At 44.5% G+C, this 20,117-nt stretch overlaps 1 protein-coding gene across 3 annotated transcripts in view; it reads left to right on the forward strand.

The window, feature by feature from the left end:
- Positions 1–13,736, forward strand: part of LOC111859933 (dynamin-2-like) — a 38,959-nt gene extending 25,223 nt beyond the window's left edge. For 2 of the 3 annotated variants that reach the window (XM_072711826.1, XM_072711825.1), the window contains exons 14-20: positions 7,469–7,579; positions 8,912–9,021; positions 9,103–9,214; positions 9,612–9,776; positions 10,661–10,887; positions 11,610–11,822; positions 11,906–13,736. In XM_072711826.1, the coding sequence (XP_072567927.1) occupies positions 7,469–7,579; positions 8,912–9,021; positions 9,103–9,214; positions 9,612–9,776; positions 10,661–10,887; positions 11,610–11,822; positions 11,906–11,969 (1,002 nt within the window). In that variant the 3' untranslated portion in view covers positions 11,970–13,736. Of the gene's footprint in view, positions 1–7,468; positions 7,580–8,911; positions 9,022–9,102; positions 9,215–9,611; positions 9,777–10,660; positions 10,888–11,609; positions 11,830–11,905 lie in introns of all 3 variants that reach the window. The other variant, XM_072711827.1, reaches the window with a different exon arrangement.
- The last annotated feature ends 6,381 nt before the right edge of the window (positions 13,737–20,117 follow it).

A 20,117-nucleotide genomic window follows, 5' to 3' on the forward strand; every position in this document is an offset into this window, starting at 1 on the left:
CACCTCCTCCTGGTCCTTAATTAAAGGAACTGTCCTCAAAGACTCTCTTCCCTGTCCAGAATTAAAGGCCCCATTTGTTTTCTTTTTGACATTCCTGCCCACCCCACCAGCCGCGAATGCACTGGACATCCTTCAGTTTTGTTCAGCCCTTCAGAGTGGCCCGTAGGTCCTCAGTCAGGTGTCAAAGCTGTGTCTCTGGTGCTTCCTGCACATTCCCACACGACCTGCAATACTGTGCTGCTTCTGTAATGTCACTCTGTTTCCGCACTGCTTTGCACTGCAAGACAAATCAGCAAATGTAAAACAATGTGACCCAGTTGGTTTAAATTTGCTTGTTTAATTATTCCTTCCTTATTGTGTATAAGCTGCATGGCTCACCCTCTGCCAACCATCAGGTGGTGGTATAATTGGCTTGAGCTACACCTGATCTAACTGCATATAACTGTCTGTCTGTTGCTGCTTCTGTCCTCATTCCTTGTTTAAACCTGACCTGCATGGTCTGTTCCCTCTCTTTTCCTCTCTCTTATTTACTCTTTCCCTACTCTTAAACTCACCTTGACACTGTCTATCTACTCTCCCCACTGCCGTGAGATTTTGGTAAGTACCTCAGGGCATGTTATAGCCCATCCTGTCCCAGTAGATGTGATATTGCAGCAGTTGTCACCTAGTGTCCACTGTGCATTGACCTGAGGCCCCAGTAGGTCATCAGTGGGATGGGCGTTTCATTCCTCCTGCTTTGGCCATTTTCTCTGGTGTTCTGCTTCATCAGAAGTCTCCAGTCATCCTGGTTCAGTCATTCTCGTCTGTTGTTCTTACCCAAGTGTATTTACTGTCGTTAGTAGTTAAGGCAAACGTTTCCAATCGTAATGCTTTGGCCATTTTCTCTGGTGTTCTGCTTCATCAGAAGTATCCAGTCACCTAGGTTCAGTGGTGTCATCTAGGGCTCTTGTTTATCACAGTGTGTGTAGAACAGTTCCTAAAAGTACAAATCATTGGTACACTCAGGCAAATTGGTATTTATCACTCGTGGGTACAAACAGCTATACGGTCACAGCAAGACTAATTTAAATGAACACCCTCAATGACCCATATATGGGCATGTAACTTCCACATGACACACGATGAACCGCGCAATAGGAGAATGTGTTTTGAAAATGGAATCGCTTAAGAGACGTGTGTCTTTATTCCTGTTTGTAATACATTTTGTATTGTATGCTTGCATTGTTGTTTTGCAACTTCATTTTGCTGTTAAAGATTACAAAACAAACAAACAAAACATGCACGATAAGTAAAATGGAAGCACCAATAGGATCACAGCCCAGAGCTGGCATCTCCGTGCCACTGATAGTGGCCCATAGGGAGAGCCCATAGCTGCCAGCATAGGCGAAACAACTGTAACAGGAATCTCTCTAGATGGTGACAATGACAATGCACCTCCATCACCTGAGGCTGAGGCCAGACTGCCAGGAATGGACAAAGTACTGGGACACCTGGCCATTACACCCACAAGAACTTTTATGACACTCCATTGTAAACCCATAGGCATCAGTATGGAGCTGGTCCCCCCTTCGCAGCTGTAACAGCTGCCACTCTCCTGGGAAGGCTGTCCACAGGATTATGGAGTGTATCTGTGGGAATTCTTGCCCATTCATCCAGAAGAGCATTGTGTGGTCAGGTACCAATGTTGGGCTTAAAGACCTGGCTCACAATCTCCATTCTAGTTCATCCCAAATGGATTGAGGTCAGGGCTCTGTGTGGGCTAGCCTAGATCTTCCACACCAAACTCACCCAAATATGTCTTTATGGATCTTGCTTTGTGCACTGGGGCACAGTCATGCTGGAACAGAAAAGCCCTTTCCAAACCAAGTTGGGAGCATAGAATGATCCAAAATGACTTGATATGCATATGCCTGGTGTCCTTATAGTCCTTATATATGTCTGACTGGCTGCAGCGAGTAATATGTGTCAAATGCCAACAAGTCAATATTACTGAAAATGAATTGTTCTAGACGGGTCCGTTGTCTTGTAAAGCATTTATTTAGTGACAGTGATATATTTCTTTGGCGTTATATGACTTATGCACAGGAAGAAATTGATAAATACCATTTTATGCGGAAAAATTTAAGCACAAAACTGTTTGGACCCAAGGTTGATAAATGTGACCCCAGGTGTTCAAATCCAGTTCTAGTTACTGGATGGTCATATGTTAAGGCAGAACTTTCCAGTCGTGCTCCTCCAGCTGCCTTCTCTGGTTCTAATCCAGCAGCCTGTGCTTATCCTGTTTTGGCTGCCTTCTCTGGTTCTAATCCAGCAGAAGTCTCTAGTCATCCTGGTTTGACTGTCTTCTCTGCTCTTCAAGCAGCACTTCTTGTCCCACTAGAAGTCCTGTATGCTGTAATGTGATTGAGTTTCGCATCCTGTAGGTAGAGAATGAAGATCCTGAAGCTGGCACAGGTTCTTCCTATGGTCACTCTGCTCTGGCCCTATTTGCTGTCTAGCCCATGTGACCTCTTTGTGCTCCCAGTCCCCTCCCCACCACTGGAATGTGGCATAGAATTGGGGACCACAATGCTGATTTAAGTATTTTCCCATGTGTTTGTTTTTCCACATTTCAATCATGCAGGAACCAACCGCGGAGGATAAGGTAGCACATATCTCATCTCATCTGCTGGTGACTTGGGTTCAATTACGTAATTGTGTAATTCACACAGTCCCCACAGTTGCCTGTAATTGCTAATGACGGCTAGCTGTGATTACGCTAATTCAATGTGATAATTGCGGCAAACTTCGCAGATGTTGCCGCAGCCATCTACATTTATGTAATTGAACACTTGCATGTCTTGTCTTTGTAGAACTTAAAAACCGTGTGTGATGCTTCATTGCTCCTCAGTGATGCAGTGATTTATACTGTCATTGCCTACTTACTCTTTCTGTTTACAAAACGCATTTTCTCAAAAACTGCATTTATTGGAGGTCACTTGAAAATGAGATCAGTTGTCCTTCTGATCTTAAATATCTGCCATCTGATGTGTTTTGGTTTTTTTGAGTCTGTACACACACACACACATACAGACTCTCCATGTTCTACAGGTATACCACTCTGGAGATATTTGGATAACTGTGTGCCTCTGTGTTTATGATCTGTAAATTGGATAAACCCTGCTGATACCAATCCTCTGTCCAAGCTAGTCGGAGTTCCTGTTGTTTAGGGTATTTCATGGTTATATAAATGACTGTCACTTTAAGACTCTAGTTAGAAAATGAGTTGTATGTGAGTTCATGCTCTGTCTTAATCCCTATTTGCTTTCAATGCCTCAGCAATGTGTCATTGTTGGGACTGCAGTGCCCCCAGTGGTGGCACCCCAGTAATACAGCGATATGTCTGATGTCGGTGCCCCTGCCCTGGTGGTTACTGGTGCACCCTTTGCCATGTTTCCCATGCACACTGATTAGAAGATCAAAGGCCTGCACCAACCCGGACCCCCCTCCTCAATCCTGTGTGTTTGTGTCAGCAAGTGATTCTCAGCAGTTTCTCCTACATCTTCCCTTTTTTTAACAATCCTTCCAGAAGGAGACCCTCCCGCCCATTTTACCTGCCACACCCTTGGTCCTGGTTTTTTCCCAAGTCTGGAAATGGACCCTTTCAGCTCGTTGGCCACATGAAGCCCATACATGGAGTATTTTTATTTAAAAAGTTTACATTGTTAAAGTTACCAACCCCAGGAATAAGTCATCGGATCTTTACGTACTCCTTTAGAAATGTTCATGTGCCGATGCATAATGGATGCCACCGAACCAGCAGAGCCCCTTTTTGATGTTGGTATCGTCAGATCCATTGCAATGGATCTGAATACCAAATTGCATGTGTGGATCTGCTATTCTTCTCGTTCTTTTCCTCATTTGTCATGTTCTCGTCCTCCTCTGGATCTGTCTCTGCTCTACTCCTACTCTTCTTTTACCTGCTGAGTCTGATCCTTTTGCCTTGCCAGTCTTTGCTGCTCTGACCATAAATGCTGTCACTCTCTGCTTTGCCATGAAGCTTCAGGCATTTCCATCCCTAAGTAAACTGTGAGTTAAGGGTCAGTTTGGGTTTCGTTTTCTAATCCAGTGTTGCCCTAATGTACACTCTGGGGAAAGAGGATTAGTCCAGAGGTCCCTCCTCAGCAAAGGTGGCTCCCTGAAGCACTTCATCACCTGCTCTGTACTGTCTAACCCAGCAGGTTGACTTCTGCCTCGTAGACAGGTTGGCCTCGTAGCCTATTAGCTCAGCAAGTGAGGCTGATCCTATCCCCCAACACCAGCAATTCCCAGTCATGCAAAGTTGCACATGGTCTAGTTTAAGCGTAAAAAACAAGATGGAAAGATCAAGTCTGGCAAAACCTCTCCTGATTTTCTGTCTGACCATTGTGCTTCTCATTTGTACTGGACCAGCTGCGTTTTCACTTGGGACCTCCAGCAGCACTTAAACTGGAGATGAACCTTGCAGGCTTGTCTAAAAATGGGCTCTGTCCCCAGTGCACTGCACTTTGTATATTTAATTCATGTACAGTACATTAGACTTGATTTCAGATTTAGAACAGTAAGCTGCTGCTTTTAATTCTTCTGTTAGAAATAATTCAGATGACGTCCTCATTTCATTTGGTTGAATGTTAACATCATCCGCCTTGGTCTTGAGCATTTAGTTTAAGCAGAAGTTTGTTGCTCTATATCGCACGTGGGTGAGTTTCTGTGGAGGAGCCGAATCTAAGCCTCACCATGCCAGCAGGGGCCATTTTTAAATAATTATTTTCACAAACCATTAAAACTACAACAGAAGACTTGTTTTGTGTTGAGTGTTTAAACTAGGGACTAGGGGGCAGGGAGGTTACTTAAGAATATAGGAGGGGGGAGACAAAGCCCATAATAATGAAAGTGGGCCCTGTGAAAGGTCTACCCTTTGTGGTCTGTATGTAAACACTAGGAGCATTAGAAGGAAAATTCATGATTTAGAGGCTTTTATTTCATCAGACTCTTGCGACATTATATGAATAACAGAAACATGGTTGAGTGATGATGATGATGATGATGGAGAAGAATATAATATGGATGGTTTCATGTTGTTCCGTAGAGACCGGATAGGCAAGAAGGGAGGTGGTGTGCTAGGACTAGAGAACTTACAGGCAAGGGAGCTCACTGATAAAAATGAAAGTACAGAAGCTATATGGGTAAAACCAGATGCTAAAGACTCAAATGGCCTAATTGTCGGTGTTTGTTATAGAGCATCTAATGTAGCTGCAGAGGAAAGCAAAATGTTGTATGGTGATATCTGTATTATGAGCAATACAAATGATGTGGTAGTCATGGGTGATTTTAATTTACCTGGGATACAATGGGACACAGTCTCTGGCTCCACTTTGAATGAAATTGAGATGGTGGTATTGGTACAAAATTGTGTTTTAAATCATTTTGTTCAAACCCCTAACAGGGGAGAAGCCATTCGCAATCTTGTGTTCTCTAATATCCAGGATAAGTTGGAAAATGTTCACTTGACAATAGTTTCATGGTTAAGTTCGAGGTTAATTTTAGTGTCTGAAGAGCAAAGTCCAAAACAAAAGAATGCAGTGTTAGGAAGGCTAACTTTAATGGTATGAGACTGAAACTAGGAACAGTAAACTGGATGGAGTTAAATAGCAAAACTGTTGAAGAGGCATTGGGAATTTTAAAAAAGCACATTGTTGCAAGTGCAAGAGGACTTCATACCTGTTTACAGCAAAACTAAATCTAGGAAATGACAACCAAGGTGGTTTACTACGGATATTGACTGTAGTCAGGAGGAAAAGGGTTCTCCACAAATGGACAATATCTAGTGATGTTGGAATAAAGCTGGAGTATCTAAGTCTACAGGTTGAGTAAAACAATATTAGACTCCATAAGAGGAATGTAGAAAGAAAGATTGCATTGGAGGCTAAGGATGACATTAAAATTTCTTCCAATATTTTAACTCCAAAAGAGCTCTAAAAGCTGAAATCACTAATCTGCAGGATAGTAAGGGTTGTTTAATTGAAGATTAAATTGTGTATAATTAATGTTTAATGATTGTTTAGCATGGGTATTCACTGTAGAGGACAGAAGTAACATGCCGACTCATTTCTAATGAAGCTTCGTAATGGCCTCTTATGTACAGTTTTAAAAGGGATGAGGGATATTAACTTTAACTTTACTATTTCAGAAATCCTTATCTGCTGGTGTGGTACCTCTCATTGTAAGCATGCTAATATAACGCCTATATTCAAAGAAGGGGGTAGAAGTGGTCCATCAAACTGTAGGCCAATCAGTTTAACTTGCAAAACTGGAAAAGTAATGGAAGCTATAATCCTAGTGAAAATGGTAGATTACCTGGATTCAGAGAACATTCTGAGGGATAGCCAACATGGATTTAGGAGCGAGAGATCCTGTAACTAATCTACTTGGGTTCTTTGAGGAAGGTACAAGAGTAATTGATCACAGAACGGCCTACGATGTGATCTACTTAGATTTCCAGAGGCACAATATCACAGTGGACCTGCATTCAAAGTGCAGGAGAACATTTTAAACTAGATTTGAGAAAGCACTTCTCAAGGTGTAGTGAAAACTAAAACCTTGGGTTCCTTTAAATCAGAGCTAGATAAGATTTTAACAACTCTAAGCTATTAATCGAGTTTTCCCCAAATGAGCTTTATTGGCCAAATGGCCTCCTCGTTTGTAGATTTCTTATGTTCTTATATATTTTTTCCTTCCATTCTTTTTTAAGACCTACCCTCTGAATCAGTTTTTCTCTTTATTATTTTCTCTTTTCTTCTGGAGAGGCTTATTTTTGTGTGGAAGAAGCCGTTGAACCTGAGATTTTTGCGGTACCTTTACATAACATGTTCAGGGGGCATGTGTGACTCTGTGGTCGGAGCCTGACCTCAGCACGATAGTGTCATGTATATGGGCCCTTGGGCAAGGCCCTTAACTTCCAGCTCCTTGGGTGCCGTTGCCGGTGGCTGCCTTTCGCTGCCAAGCTTGCTCTCACCTACATGTGTTTGTGTTATGGAGAGCAAGACTGGGTGGGTAAAAAGACCATTTTCCCACAAGGGATCAGTAAAGTGTTGCTGCTCCTGCTGCTCCTGCTTTACTGATTGTGCAGGCCAATGAAAACTGCTCTTTCGCCCAGGTTTACCTTCTGCCATGTAGACGCAGGGTCAAGGTTAGGGGAATGTAATGTAAAGTACTTAGAGTTCAGCTTCCAATGTTTTCCTATTTAAGCATCTGACTGTTAATATAGTTAAAAGTATTGTAACTCTCTCCTGCAATCGATACAGTTTGCTCCCCAATTGTGAAAGGGCTTTGCGTCTGGCTGTCTTCCACCCTCCCCAACAAGCCCTGACACTGAGGCGAGAGCTGCCCAGAGTGTCCTGTAAGGACCAGATTTCAAGCTGACGTGTCCCACACCCCACTCCCCCTACAGACGATCCGTCGAGGGTGGCTTACCATCAACATCAGCATCATGAAGGGAGGATCCAAGGAATACTGGTTTGTCCTGACCACGGAGTCCCTGTCCTGGTACAAGGATGACGAGGTAAGGGATGGGGGAGCGTCATGCGTACTTACACTGCATTGTGGATACAAAGTTTGTTTGTCCTTTAACAGTGACCTCTACCACTCATTCTCCTTGTTCTCTCTGCGTTAGAGGTCCCTTCTGGATCGTTGCTTTGGTTTTGGGCTTCAGTTCATTTACCTTTTTTCCTTGCTGCAGTTCTGGGTTTGATGGGTTAAAGTTGATGTCCTGATTCATTCCATTCTTTTGATTGGTTGAGGTTGGTTATTGTTTTCCAGTGTACAGTTTTTTTCAGCAAAAGGCACCTCCGTGATGTTATATTAGCACAGTTTGCTCGGGTTATTCTGGTGAGTTGATGTTTAATCAAACTTTATGCTTTCTCAAGCACTGGAATGTTCTCACTGAAGGCTACAGCACCAGTACAATTTTCATCTGAACTGTATTGATGAGAAGCCAGGCTGTTGTCTGGTTCTTGAATGTACATCGCATCCGTCCAGTGCATCTTTGTCATCTTCAGCTGTATGATGCATGGGTCATACACTGGGGTGACATTTCAATCTTGGTGGTCGCAGTGCAAGAAACGTTAATAAATGGAATATATAAATATGTAAGACATTAACACGTGACATTGATACATGCACATAAGACTTTGTTACGCTTGCTTTCATGTTTAAATACCTGGTTTAAGGTACAGGAGTGTAGAAGAAAACGGTACACAGTCAAGTTCACATGGAGTTGCGTGGAGTTCTTTTCCTCCTGTGGTAGCTGTAGGGGGAGAAGGAGGAAGTTCAAGGTAGTCTGGGCTAAATGCAAGTGAACAAAGACGAAGTTAGCAGAGGTTATCATTAGCTTCCGCTATTTTTTGTTTGTTTTTTTTTGTTTTTTGTGGTTTAACGTTATCAAATTGAACTTTGAAGTTAACGGATTAGTAGTTATTGACTCTAAACCTCTAAACTTTCAGTTAGCTGTCGCCCACCAATGGGCATGGCAGGTTTCAGCTTGGTTGAACAACTGGGGAAAGTGTGTCACCAGCTACTGAGTCCTTGGGGATACTGCGCATCGTGTGCGGTTGGGGATCTTAAATGGAAAAGTCAAGGTGTGTCCCCACACACACACATCGTCCCAACTGGGTGGTCTTGTCCACAAAGTAAATTAAGGGCAATGAGCTAGACTGGCAGGAAATGCCCGTTGTAGCCTTATATTGACTTCTCGCACCTTTTGATGTACTTTGGAGGCCCTGGCGGGTAGGTTATGCCCGCCGTGGCACAGTTGGCACCTGTGGGGAGATGGAAATGGGTCCGGCAGGTAACCAACGAGAACTGATTGTGATGCTGTTTGGGTGGATGCTTGCAGGAGAAGGAGAAGAAGTACATGTTGCTTCTTGACAATCTGAAGATCAGAGATATTGAGAAGGGCTTCATGTCCAACAAGCATACCTTCGCCATCTTCAATACAGAGCAGAGGTATGGTGCTGCCCGCCTGCCCAGTCTGTGTTGGACTGTGTGCGACGAGCTGCCTCAGCCTGATGTTCCAGTTGTCCTCAGGAATGTGTACAAGGACCTACGGCAGATTGAACTGGCCTGTGCCTCCCAGGAGGATGTGGACAGCTGGAAAGCCTCCTTCCTAAGAGCAGGAGTCTACCCTGAAAAGGACCAAGTATGTTCACAGTGAACACCTTCCACACACCCTCCAACATATCGATGGTCAGGAGGAACTTGGCCTCCTCCAAGATAATTAAGTGGTTTTTCTGCTTGTTCTTCCATATTCCTTTAAAAATATATATGAAATGTTTCCAGCGTAGCTGCTTTTAGGAACACTGACAGTTCCTCTGAGGACGTTCTCACCATCTTGCAATATTTAGTGTAAAGTGATCTGGGACACCACTTTCTTATAGCACAGGCTTAGAAGGTGGGTCCTATGTAGCCTGTGTAAAGCTTACTTAAAATACTTTACAGTCATGAACACCTGGTGTGTACATTTGTAGGCATAGTTCTTCTTAGTCACCTCCAACTACGAGAGGATTAACATTGAGATTCTCTTCCCTCGGTCTCAGGTTGAGACTGAAGAGGCGGCCCCAGCTGACACCATCTCCATGGACCCCCAGCTGGAGCGGCAGGTGGAGACCATCCGGAACCTGGTGGACTCCTACATTGGCATCGTTAATAAGTCTATCCGTGACCTGATGCCCAAGACTATCATGCACATCATGATCAACAGCGTGAGTCAGCTGTACTGTAACACCCCTCCCAGCATGCACTGGGGCTCAGCACGGCTTCCCGGGCTTGTCCTTGGCGTCCTTCTCCAGCATGAACTTCTTCTCTGTGTTGGTGTAATTTACTTGGGCACCAAAGTGTCCCCAAGCTACTGACTTGGGAGGGTCTTTGAGCTCCACAGTATGTGACATAACCAACTCACAGCTGCCGTTAGCATGTTTTCCGTCTTGAACATCCACTTTGGGAATTTAGGTTTTGCCCATGTCAAGACATATGTTCTGATCAGCAACGACAAGTATGTTTACTGTTATGGCCCGTGTCTGTACATTACATAAAGCGTGGATTTGAACTTTGCAGCCAAAGCTGTTCTTTGTACATATTGAATTGGCAAAAAATGTTTGATATAATATCAAATCAGAAAATCTGCCAATTCCTACCACTAGTAAATACCATGCTCTGGGGCTGAAAAGCAGTGCAAACTGGACATGAACCAGCAATGTCTTGGACCCAGTCTGTTCCCTTAATCATTGTGCTGTCTGCTGTCTGAATGCTCTTCATTAACTCCTATTAAGCTGTTGCCCTTTGATAACCTCTGCGACATAAAACAGAGCATGTTTAGCAGGTGTTTTATGCTACAACAACAGACGGGAAGCAATCTTTATAGCCATCATAATTTCTGCCTAGATGATATTATATATTAAAAATTAAATTATGAAATTTTTGTTCTAATAATGTGATTTATTTTTTTTTCTCTTACCAATCATTACTATTATTAAATTGCTGTCTTCCTATATCAGGCAGATAAGCTTTGCCTCCTGGGCCTTCATGTTAGAACAGAGAGCAAGAAATGTTTGTTTATTCATGGTTATAAACACTCTCAACACCCCAGACCAAGGAGTTCATCCACTCGGAGCTGCTGGCCTACCTGTACTCAGCAGGCGACCAAAACTCGCTGATGGAGGAGTCTGCAGACCAGGCCCAGCACCGCGACGAGATGCTGCGCATGTACCACGCCTTGAAGGAGGCGCTGCACATCATCGGGGACATCAGCACCTCCACCGTGTCCGTGCCAGTGCCCCCACCTGTGAACGACGGCTGGCTCCAGAAGGACACCAGGTCGGGGCCCTCACCTGCAGTAGCAGTGTGGGGTCTTTCAGACACCTATGCTCTAATTCACTGAACACAGGCTCTTCCCCTTAACTGTGCTGTGACTTTTGGTTGGACAGTCTGGCCATAAGTCCCATCTGACTGTCTGCTGATGCCAGTAGGTGTGATGCCTCACTGCTGTGTGTATTTCTCAGGCTTCTTAGGCCTAAAGCAGGTCCTGCCTTAGCGCCGTGATCGCATGGCACTCGCTGCCTATGCTTCTGGGTCAAGTAGGACACAGGGTCACTTTCTTACAAACGAAACAAACTGAAAGAAACACGAGACCTTTCAGAGGGAAGGACAATAAAACCTAAGATGCATGTCCTGCATTTAAACTGCATTTGCACAATGTGAAATGTCATGTTGGAAATGCATCTCTGGAAAGGTTTGTTGGGAGCGGATCCCATCGCCTTCCGGTTGGGAGCAGATCCCATAGCCTACCGTTTGGGAGCGGATCCCATAGCCTACCGGTTGGGAGCGGATCCCATAGCCTACCGGTTGGGAGTCATGATGACGTTATCATTGCTGACGGATCTACTGTTTCCTAAATAAACTGGCTATTCGTTCAAAACAAAAGCAGTAATGAAAGCTAGAGAGCATTTTGTTCTTCCATAATGAAAGAAACCTAAGATTGAGGTGAGTGGAGCAGCACTTCACAGGTTCTCTCTCACACCTTTTATATTCTTTTCCAGCCCTCCATCCCAGCACCGGCCCCCTACGGCTGCCCCTGTCCCCAGCCGCCCCCCCGCAGCCAGGGGCCCCACACCAGGACCTCCCCCAACCCCTAACTCCTTTGGAGCCCCACCCATCCCCTCTCGGCCTGGGCCAGGGGGCAGCATGGACACCCCGCAGGTCCCCTCCCGGCCTGCCCGCGTCCCCCCTGCTCTCCCCCCTGGAGTGCCCAAGTGAGCTGTGAGCTGTTTAATCCTCCTTTGGCTCCCCCTGCTGGCTGAGCTGTCTTACTCACTTGTTGCTTCTCTCTCCACAGCCGAAGACCCCCGGCCGCCCCAAGCCGCCCCACCATGATCCGGCCAGACTCCCTGATGGACTAGGTCCCACTCCTCGGCACTTAATAACCTCCATGGGGGGCAGGGTCAGGTCTTGCAAAGGGGAGTGGCTTGTAGCATGGAGGGGTGGGGTTACCACTGGGTGAGGAACTCCACTGGTGGAATTAACCATACATCTACTGGCTACCCATTCGTCCAGTTCTCTTCCCATGTAATCTGTTTCAGATAGACACTAATTTTGGGATTTTCCTATGATCTGGCCAAAGTGAAATGTGACAGATTTGGATTGAATGAATAGTTATAATACAAGTGTGGGCCATGTGAGTCATTTCTGTCCCTTCTTAAATTTTACCATTAAAAACAAAAAAACCCAAAATCACAGTTGCTCAGTGGCTGCCCTGCTATCGACCCCTTTTGTAAAGCCCTGACCTCTGACCCTTAATACCTCCGTTAACATCCAGAAACACATTAGCCAGCCCCCCCTGGTTTTCTAACCTCTGTCTGAAAATAGACTTGTTGTTGATGTTGATGATGATGATGACACTATCATGATACGATTCTTTTTATTTTTCATTTGCTCAAATTGTGAACTTTCTACTGACCTTGTCTCTAGCTTTAAAGCAATTTTCTAAATGCCAGTATGTAAGAGGAAAGATGAGGAAGGGGTATTCGTTAGGTGGATTTGGGAGTGTGATTTTTCTCCTCAGTTGTGTTTAAAACGTTTTCTGTTCTTTCTCAACGCACTCCAAAAGTGACGTCTCTCCCTGTCCCAGAGTAGATCCTGGGAACACCAGCACTTCTGGGAGAGTCTCTGCACAGCAGAGGAGTAGACCAGCCAATGCTGGGCCTTTTAGTTGGCGTGGAGCATTCCCGGAGGAGCTACATGAGCTCCTTCCTGTAGTCAGCCCGCCTGCCTCAAACAGGGCAGTACAGCATTCCCGGAGGAGCTACATGAGCTCCTTCCTGTAGTCAGCCCGCCTGCCTCAAACAGGGCAGCACTTCCCTTTATGCTCAGTTACTAGCGCATGAAGTGAGTGATGGAATTTTATGGCGTATATTTTATGGATACGTACATTTTCAAAGAGCCTCCTTTCATTCTGTCATTGTGTTTTTTGCCTGTGCAGGTTGAGTGGTTTGATTCCCTGCTTCTGTCACCCCGGTGACCATCAGTCACATGCGCTGTTGTAGAGAAAATTTAGGGAGACGTTTGCTACCAGAGCGGAAATGACACTGAATTATTAGTGAGGTCAGCTGGCTCACCCACAGTAACGAGTAACAAGTACAGTACTAGTAGATATAACATGCTAATCCACGGTAACTCCACTGCCTGGACATGCAGAGCTTTGATGCTGGGCAGATAAGGGGGCCCCTGGCCGCGCGCTAAGGGGGCCCCTGGCCGGCTTTCATGCTCAAGGGAGAGTAGAATTCCCATCCCTCACAGAAGCAGGCCCCTTCACTTACTCTGCCTGGGCACCTACTCTGGTCCTTGGTGGTTTGGCACTACCCATCAGGCTCCTCGCTTGTTGAGTATGAGAGGCAGCTGCATCTCTCTGCTGCCTCGTGTGGCACTGATGCTCGCTGCAGCCTTCAGGCTCACACATCCCCTCCATCAGCTCTCAGCTCCCATGCCCTACTCCAGAGCTCTGCTGTCCATCAAATGTGGCTCCTGAGTGCCTGTGTGACCATTGCAGGACCTTCAGATACATCAGATATTATATCCGGGGAAAAAAATGCCCTGAAACTCTAAAGAAAGTTGTAGAAACTAAGCTGATATGACGGGAGAGTGTCCAATAAAGGAATTGCTTAAGGTCACTGGTCTGTGTCATCTTGTTTCTGTTCAATGGTCCAGAGCTTCCCCCACCCTACCCCCAGTACAATGACTCCTGACTCTCAACTCCTTCATCTCCATCCTCACACCAATAGTATGTAAAAGGTGGGTTTCTCAACCTATGGTGAGATACCGTGTTATCAGTCTCACATGGACCAGACAGTACCGCAGTCCTGAGTCGCAGTGTTAATAGTCATATTATCTTTTTGTAGTCTTTCCATTCATCTATCCATGGGCCATCATTTATCCCTGTCCGGATCACAGGGACAGCAGTCTAAGCAGGGATGCCCAGACCTCCCTCTCACCAGCCAGCTCCTCCGGGGGAATATCAAGGTGTCCCCAGGCCAGCCGATAGATCTAATCATACCAGCCTTTTTTTGTTCTGCCCTCGGGTCTGGTAGGACAGCCCCGAAACATCTCCCCAGGGAGGCATCCAAGATAAATGCCTGAGTCACCTGAACTGGCTCCTTTCAATGAGGAGGAGCAGCTGCTCTCCTTTGAGCCCCTCCCGAATACCAGAGCGTCTCACCCTGTCGCTAAGGCTGAACCCAGACGCTCAGCAGAGGAAATTCATTCATGCCACTTACATCTTCAATTTTTATATAGTGCCTTTCACAAGAGTCGTTCCAAAACGCTTCACTTGGATGTGTTGTGATACGTAAAACAACATTAGAGACAGAATGGGGAAAAGGGAGGAAAAATAAAGCCAGAAGACATCAGAGGAGAGGAACCAAAAACTCCCAAGTAAGGAGAAAAAACCTCTTGGGGTCCAAGGTCACCTGGCTGCCCAAATAAAATAGTCCGCATTTACACTGTTACCACAATGGATTGTCCCTCGTATCGTTTTTAAAGGTGAATGCGTATTTGTGTACCAGTTATGTCCATCCCTGACTATATGGTTTCCATGTTAATAATCATGCCTATACTGTCCAGGTTTCCTCTTGTTTATCTCGGAAAAATTTATCCCTTAAAACTTTTTTACACAAAATAATGTGACAATTAATAATAGTTTCTGAAATGCCTAATTGTATGACATTTGTTATCACTTTTGCTTTATCTTATTTCTAATATTTTGAATACTGCAGTGGCTGAGTGGCTTTTTCGATTAACTCTATCTATACTTGGGCATGATTAGGTTGCTACACTGATATGTTTTTCCAAATGCCTTAATGGCGAAAACATGTTTAGACACAACCTGCTGTATCATAAAATGACCACAAGATGGAACCAGAAACAAGGAAAACAAATGATCAGCGCGGACCTTCACACTTTGATTCAGAATTTTACACAGCAGGATTGCTGCTGGAACTGAAACTTGCATCCTTAAGGATTAATTTCCATTAAGAAAACTCTGTCATCATCCCACCGCTATGTGTTACTCTTTCATATATTTTTATCTTAGATTTTTGTATTGTGCTGCCGTACTGCTATATGTGACTGTACTATTAGGCTGGTGTATTATGGCTGCTAGAAACTGAATTTCCCGGAGGAAGCTTCTCGAGGAATTAATGTCTGTCTGTCTGTCTGTGGTTTTGGCAAGTGTGAGAGATGGAGAAAACATTTTTTATCATCATGATTCGCAGGTGGAAAAATAGTGTGTAGACGACTAAACAGCAGAGGATGTGGGCTTACAAAAGCAATGAGGAGTTTTAAATATACTCATCTTACATATTTTTTCTCATCTTACTGTATCATATTGCACAGTAAAATTTCTGCAATATTTTTATTTTAAGGCCCCAGAACTCATTCACTGGATAAGTTGTTATCATAGTGCTTTATATTCAGTGTGTGAACTTGAAGGGCAGCTCTGAATATGGAACCTAAAGAGGGTTTCAAAAAAGTCCCAGATAATGGAAAGTGAGTGCATGGCTTATAAAGAGAGTAAAGAAAGGAACCCCACTGTTCTTAATGTCATCGAGGGCTTCAGTTTTCAGGAAGTGGAAGTTACAGGAAATCAGAGCGACTGCCTAGACACAGTTGTCCCTCAAAACGGCGGAAAGGACAGAGAAAGGACATAAGAAGCCAGACAGAAGCCCACTCAAGGAGCTACGGAGTAGTCAACAGCCAAATAAAGGTGCACCAGTAAACCTCATTGCAGTTTTTCTCGATTGTATTGGCACAGTTTTTGAAACATACTTACCATTCTCATGACTATAAGAGCATTTCTTACAAAAAGGTTTCTGCATGGAGCACAGCACAGTGGTTCTCAGTCACTTTGGCTCATTTCTTGAAAGAATGGTAACATTGTCAAAAGTCTGGGTACATTTGCCAAAATAGCTTATATGATATAACACAGCACCTCAGCCCAGTTGCAATAGGTCACCTTATATGGAACAGAACAGCACCTCAGCTCACTGGCAAAAGGTCAGCTTATATGGTACAGTTGAAGTGTGCATTACAACTAGTATTTGCAGGTATAGCTTTGGTATGTATTACACCTAGTGTACTATGGGAAGGGAAACCCATGGCACTTTGCAGTACACCAGGTGTAGTACACACCTCTGTTTTATCTGTAAATACAAAGGACAGGAAACCCAAAGCACTGTGCAGTATACCAGGTGTAGTACACAGGACTGATTTACCTGTAAATACTAAGGAAGCGAAACCCACAGCACTCTGCAGTACACCAGGTGTAGTACACACTACTGCTTTACCTATAAATACTAGGGAAGGGAAACCCATAGCACTGTACAGTACACCAGGTGTAGTACACACTACTGCTTTATCTATAAATACTAGGGAAGGGAAACCCACAGCACTCTGCAGTACACCAGTTGTAGTACACACTACTGCTTTACCTGTAAATACTAGGGAAGGGAAACCCACAGCACTCTGCAGTACACCAGGTGTAGTACACACTACTGCTTTACCTGTAAATACTAGGGAAGGGAAACCCACAGCACTCTGCAGTACACCAGGTGTAGTACACACTACTGCTTTACCTGTAAATACTAGGGAAGGGAAACCCACAGCACTCTGCAGTACACCAGGTGTAGTACACACTACTGCTTTACCTGTAAATACTAGGGAAGGGAAACCCACAGCACTCTGCAGTACACCAGGTGCCTTTGTTCATTATTTACCCGGCCAGGTTCCTCCAAGTTCAGAAATTCTAGTCATTCTGCTGTAGTCAAGCTCAATACAGTAAATATGTTTGGCAAAATCCATACTCATTAATTGCAGTTCTCACTTCCCATAAGAGCATTTCTCAAACAGTTCATTGCACAACACTATGGTTTAGCTGCAAAAGTCTGTAACTTGCACAAAACAATTAAACTCATGACTCAAAAGCAAATAATTCCAGCAATTAATTAATCAGCGCTCATTCAGTTTTTCTTAATTGCTTCAGAACATTTCTCAAATGACAATTAACATTTGCAAAACAACGAGTGTAATCCCCACACCATAATGTCATTTCTGCACAGCAGAACATAATTTTTCATTGTTTCATACAAATTTATAAATGTTTTAGTACATATATGCAAATGAAATTGTATAATACTAAATGACAGAAAAGTTAAGCACCGAGAAGTAATGGTCCAATTTGGATGTAATTTGGTACACGTGCAGACCAGTGATGGGTATGTAAATGATTAAATTTGGAAGGGGCTGCAACATCTAGTCACCAGAGACAGAGGATGCCTCGTAGACACATTAGAAAGGATCACCAGCATGTGATGGAGTTTGATCGGGGCTGCATTGTCGCTTGAGGCTGGTTGGTCATATCATGCAGTTGGAAGGAATGTGGGGCATGCAGATGTCACTGTCGTCCCATGTTGGAACCAATGAACACGTGAGGCCACCCACACACATCGTGAAGGTTCCGGTCGCCCAAGACAGACCACACCGGGGGTGATTGGTTGTATTGTGTGCCAAGCATTACAGAACCCCACGACTTCTGCGCCTGCCATCCGGACTCAGGTATTGTACTCTCTCCAACACCCTGTGTCATCCCGCATCATGTCTCAATAACTGACATCAGGCAGGCTACGAGTTCACCGTCCCATGCATAGCCTGCCATTAACACCAGCGCACAGATGGCTACGTTTGCACTGGTGCCGTAAACGGGGGGCATGGGCTGATGACGAATGGCTTTGTAGCAAATTCAGCAATTAATCTCTGTTCTGCATTACCATGGATGACCGTCGTGTGTATATGGCAGCGTTATGGGGGGCGGACCAATCCTGCCAATGCTGTGGAGAGACACACCTCCTGGCATCATGGTGTGGGGAGCCATAGGGTATGACTTCATGGTGTGGGGAGCCATAGGGTATGACTTCATGGTGTGGGGAGCCATAGGGTATGACTTCATGGTGTGGGGAGCCATAGGGTATGACTTCATGGTGTGGGGAGCCATAGGGTATGACTTCATGGTGTGGGGAGCCATAGGGTATGACTTCATGGTGTGGGGAGCCATAGGGTATGACTTCATGGTGTGGGGAGCCATAGGGTATGACTTCATGGTGTGGGGAGCCATAGGGTATGACTTCATGGTGTGGGGAGCCATAGGGTATGACTTCATGGTGTGGGGAGCCATAGGGTATGACTTCAGGTCATCTCTGGTAGTGATTTGGGGAACCATGATGGCACAGCGCTACGTCAGTGACATTCTGTGTCCGTATGTCTTACCCCTCCTGAGACGACACCCTGGTACAGTCTTTCAACCAAGCAACACCCGTCCACACATGGCGCACGTGTGTCTATGGACTGCCTGTGTCATGTTGAGGTCCTCCCATGGCCAGCCAGGTCCCCCGATCTTTCCCCAGTCGAATATGTGTGGAATAATCTTGGACGTCAACTCAGACCCATTGGGGGGGGGGGGGCGAGGGGGTGCCACACCCTACTGACATGGGACCAGCAGTGTGCTCATAATGCTAACTGCTGTGTGACTTTTTTGTTTGCCATTGTACTGTGTCTTGAGATCTGAAGAAGTTACATGTGCATGCGAGTGCTTTCTGTTGCCACATTGTAATATAGAGCCTTGCAATGTTGAAACCACGATGGGATCAAGAAGTGGACAGGGGAGGGGAACGCCCACACAAATTTCTGTTCTTCCCACCCAGTTGGTTAGCTTTAGCCTGTGCCATCTGAATCTGCTAATCACGTTTATTTCAAGAGTCCCATCAGATATTCTTATGTGGAGCATTTGACAGTAGAGGAGTAATGTCACTTTATTCTTATTAAAGCTCCTTCTTGTTAAAATGTATCTTTTGTTGCTATAGTTTGTTGCAATGTTGTGTTGAATAGGGATCTTTGCTGGTAGTGGTGTAGTTAACTCTTAGTTAGCTAGCTAGCTAACATTACTGTTGGCTAGGAAGCTCACTAGAGCAGTACAGTGGAACCCCTGTATCCGCTGATTTGGTAACCAAAAAAGTAATTCATAGTCTTCGCTACTATCCACGGTTTTGGATCTCCACAGTAGGTCTTGGATGGTATCCCCCCTGGATACGGGACACTACTGCATTTAACATGACGTTCCTATCAGCACAGAGCTGCCACAGAGCTGCAGTGAGATTTTCAATTCGAGACAAGTCTGCAGATACATGCACACATATTTATGTATGTATGTATGTAACAATTTTATTACCTTAATAAATAACCATAATAATAAATAATACTCTGTAGGGTTTGCAAATTACCCCAAAGCTTTTGATAATTGTAGGTTTATAATGGAATAATATAGATTTGTCGCAATACTTCTTACGTGAGAAGGTGAAAGCGTGAGTTTCACGGCAGATGCAATGAGAAGCAATGAGAAATGATGTTCTGCTGTGCAGAAGTGACATGGTGTGGGGATTACACTAGTTGGTTTGCAAATGTTAATTGTCATTTGAGAAATGTGTGATAGCAGTCTAGAAAATCTGTAATACACAGAAAGAATCTAGAGAGAGCATATCTTGCTTGCAAGTAATGCAGCCAAACCCAAGTTGCGACAGAAAAGAGAAATGAAACTGGATGACATTGGGAAACAAGCATGTACCCTGGTTTCTGTCTGATCGACCTCTCTCTCTCTCTCTCTCTCTCTTTTCTCAGAGCATAATTCCACACACATGCATACATGTAGCTCTATACGGTACAGTAAGCAAAGAGAATGCTTCCAAAAAAAAAGCACAATTTCCAAATTAAGAGTAGCGGAATAAAAAACCACTAGAATATCTTTTGTTCTCCAAAAAGTCACTGATATCTTGTTGGACACAAATTCAGCTGCCAGACTTCTTTTCAGGGGTAGCCCAGCCATTCCATGTAGTTTTAAAATTTCACCACCAGCTCACTTTAAGTAACTAACTTAATTATTTAAACAGGGTAGTGATTATCCAAACACAGTATGCTAAGTTTGCTCGAGATATAAGTATACAATACTCTGA

The sequence above is a fragment of the Paramormyrops kingsleyae genome, chromosome 5 (assembly GCF_048594095.1).
Source record: "Paramormyrops kingsleyae isolate MSU_618 chromosome 5, PKINGS_0.4, whole genome shotgun sequence".
Lineage (NCBI taxonomy): Eukaryota > Metazoa > Chordata > Actinopteri > Osteoglossiformes > Mormyridae > Paramormyrops > Paramormyrops kingsleyae.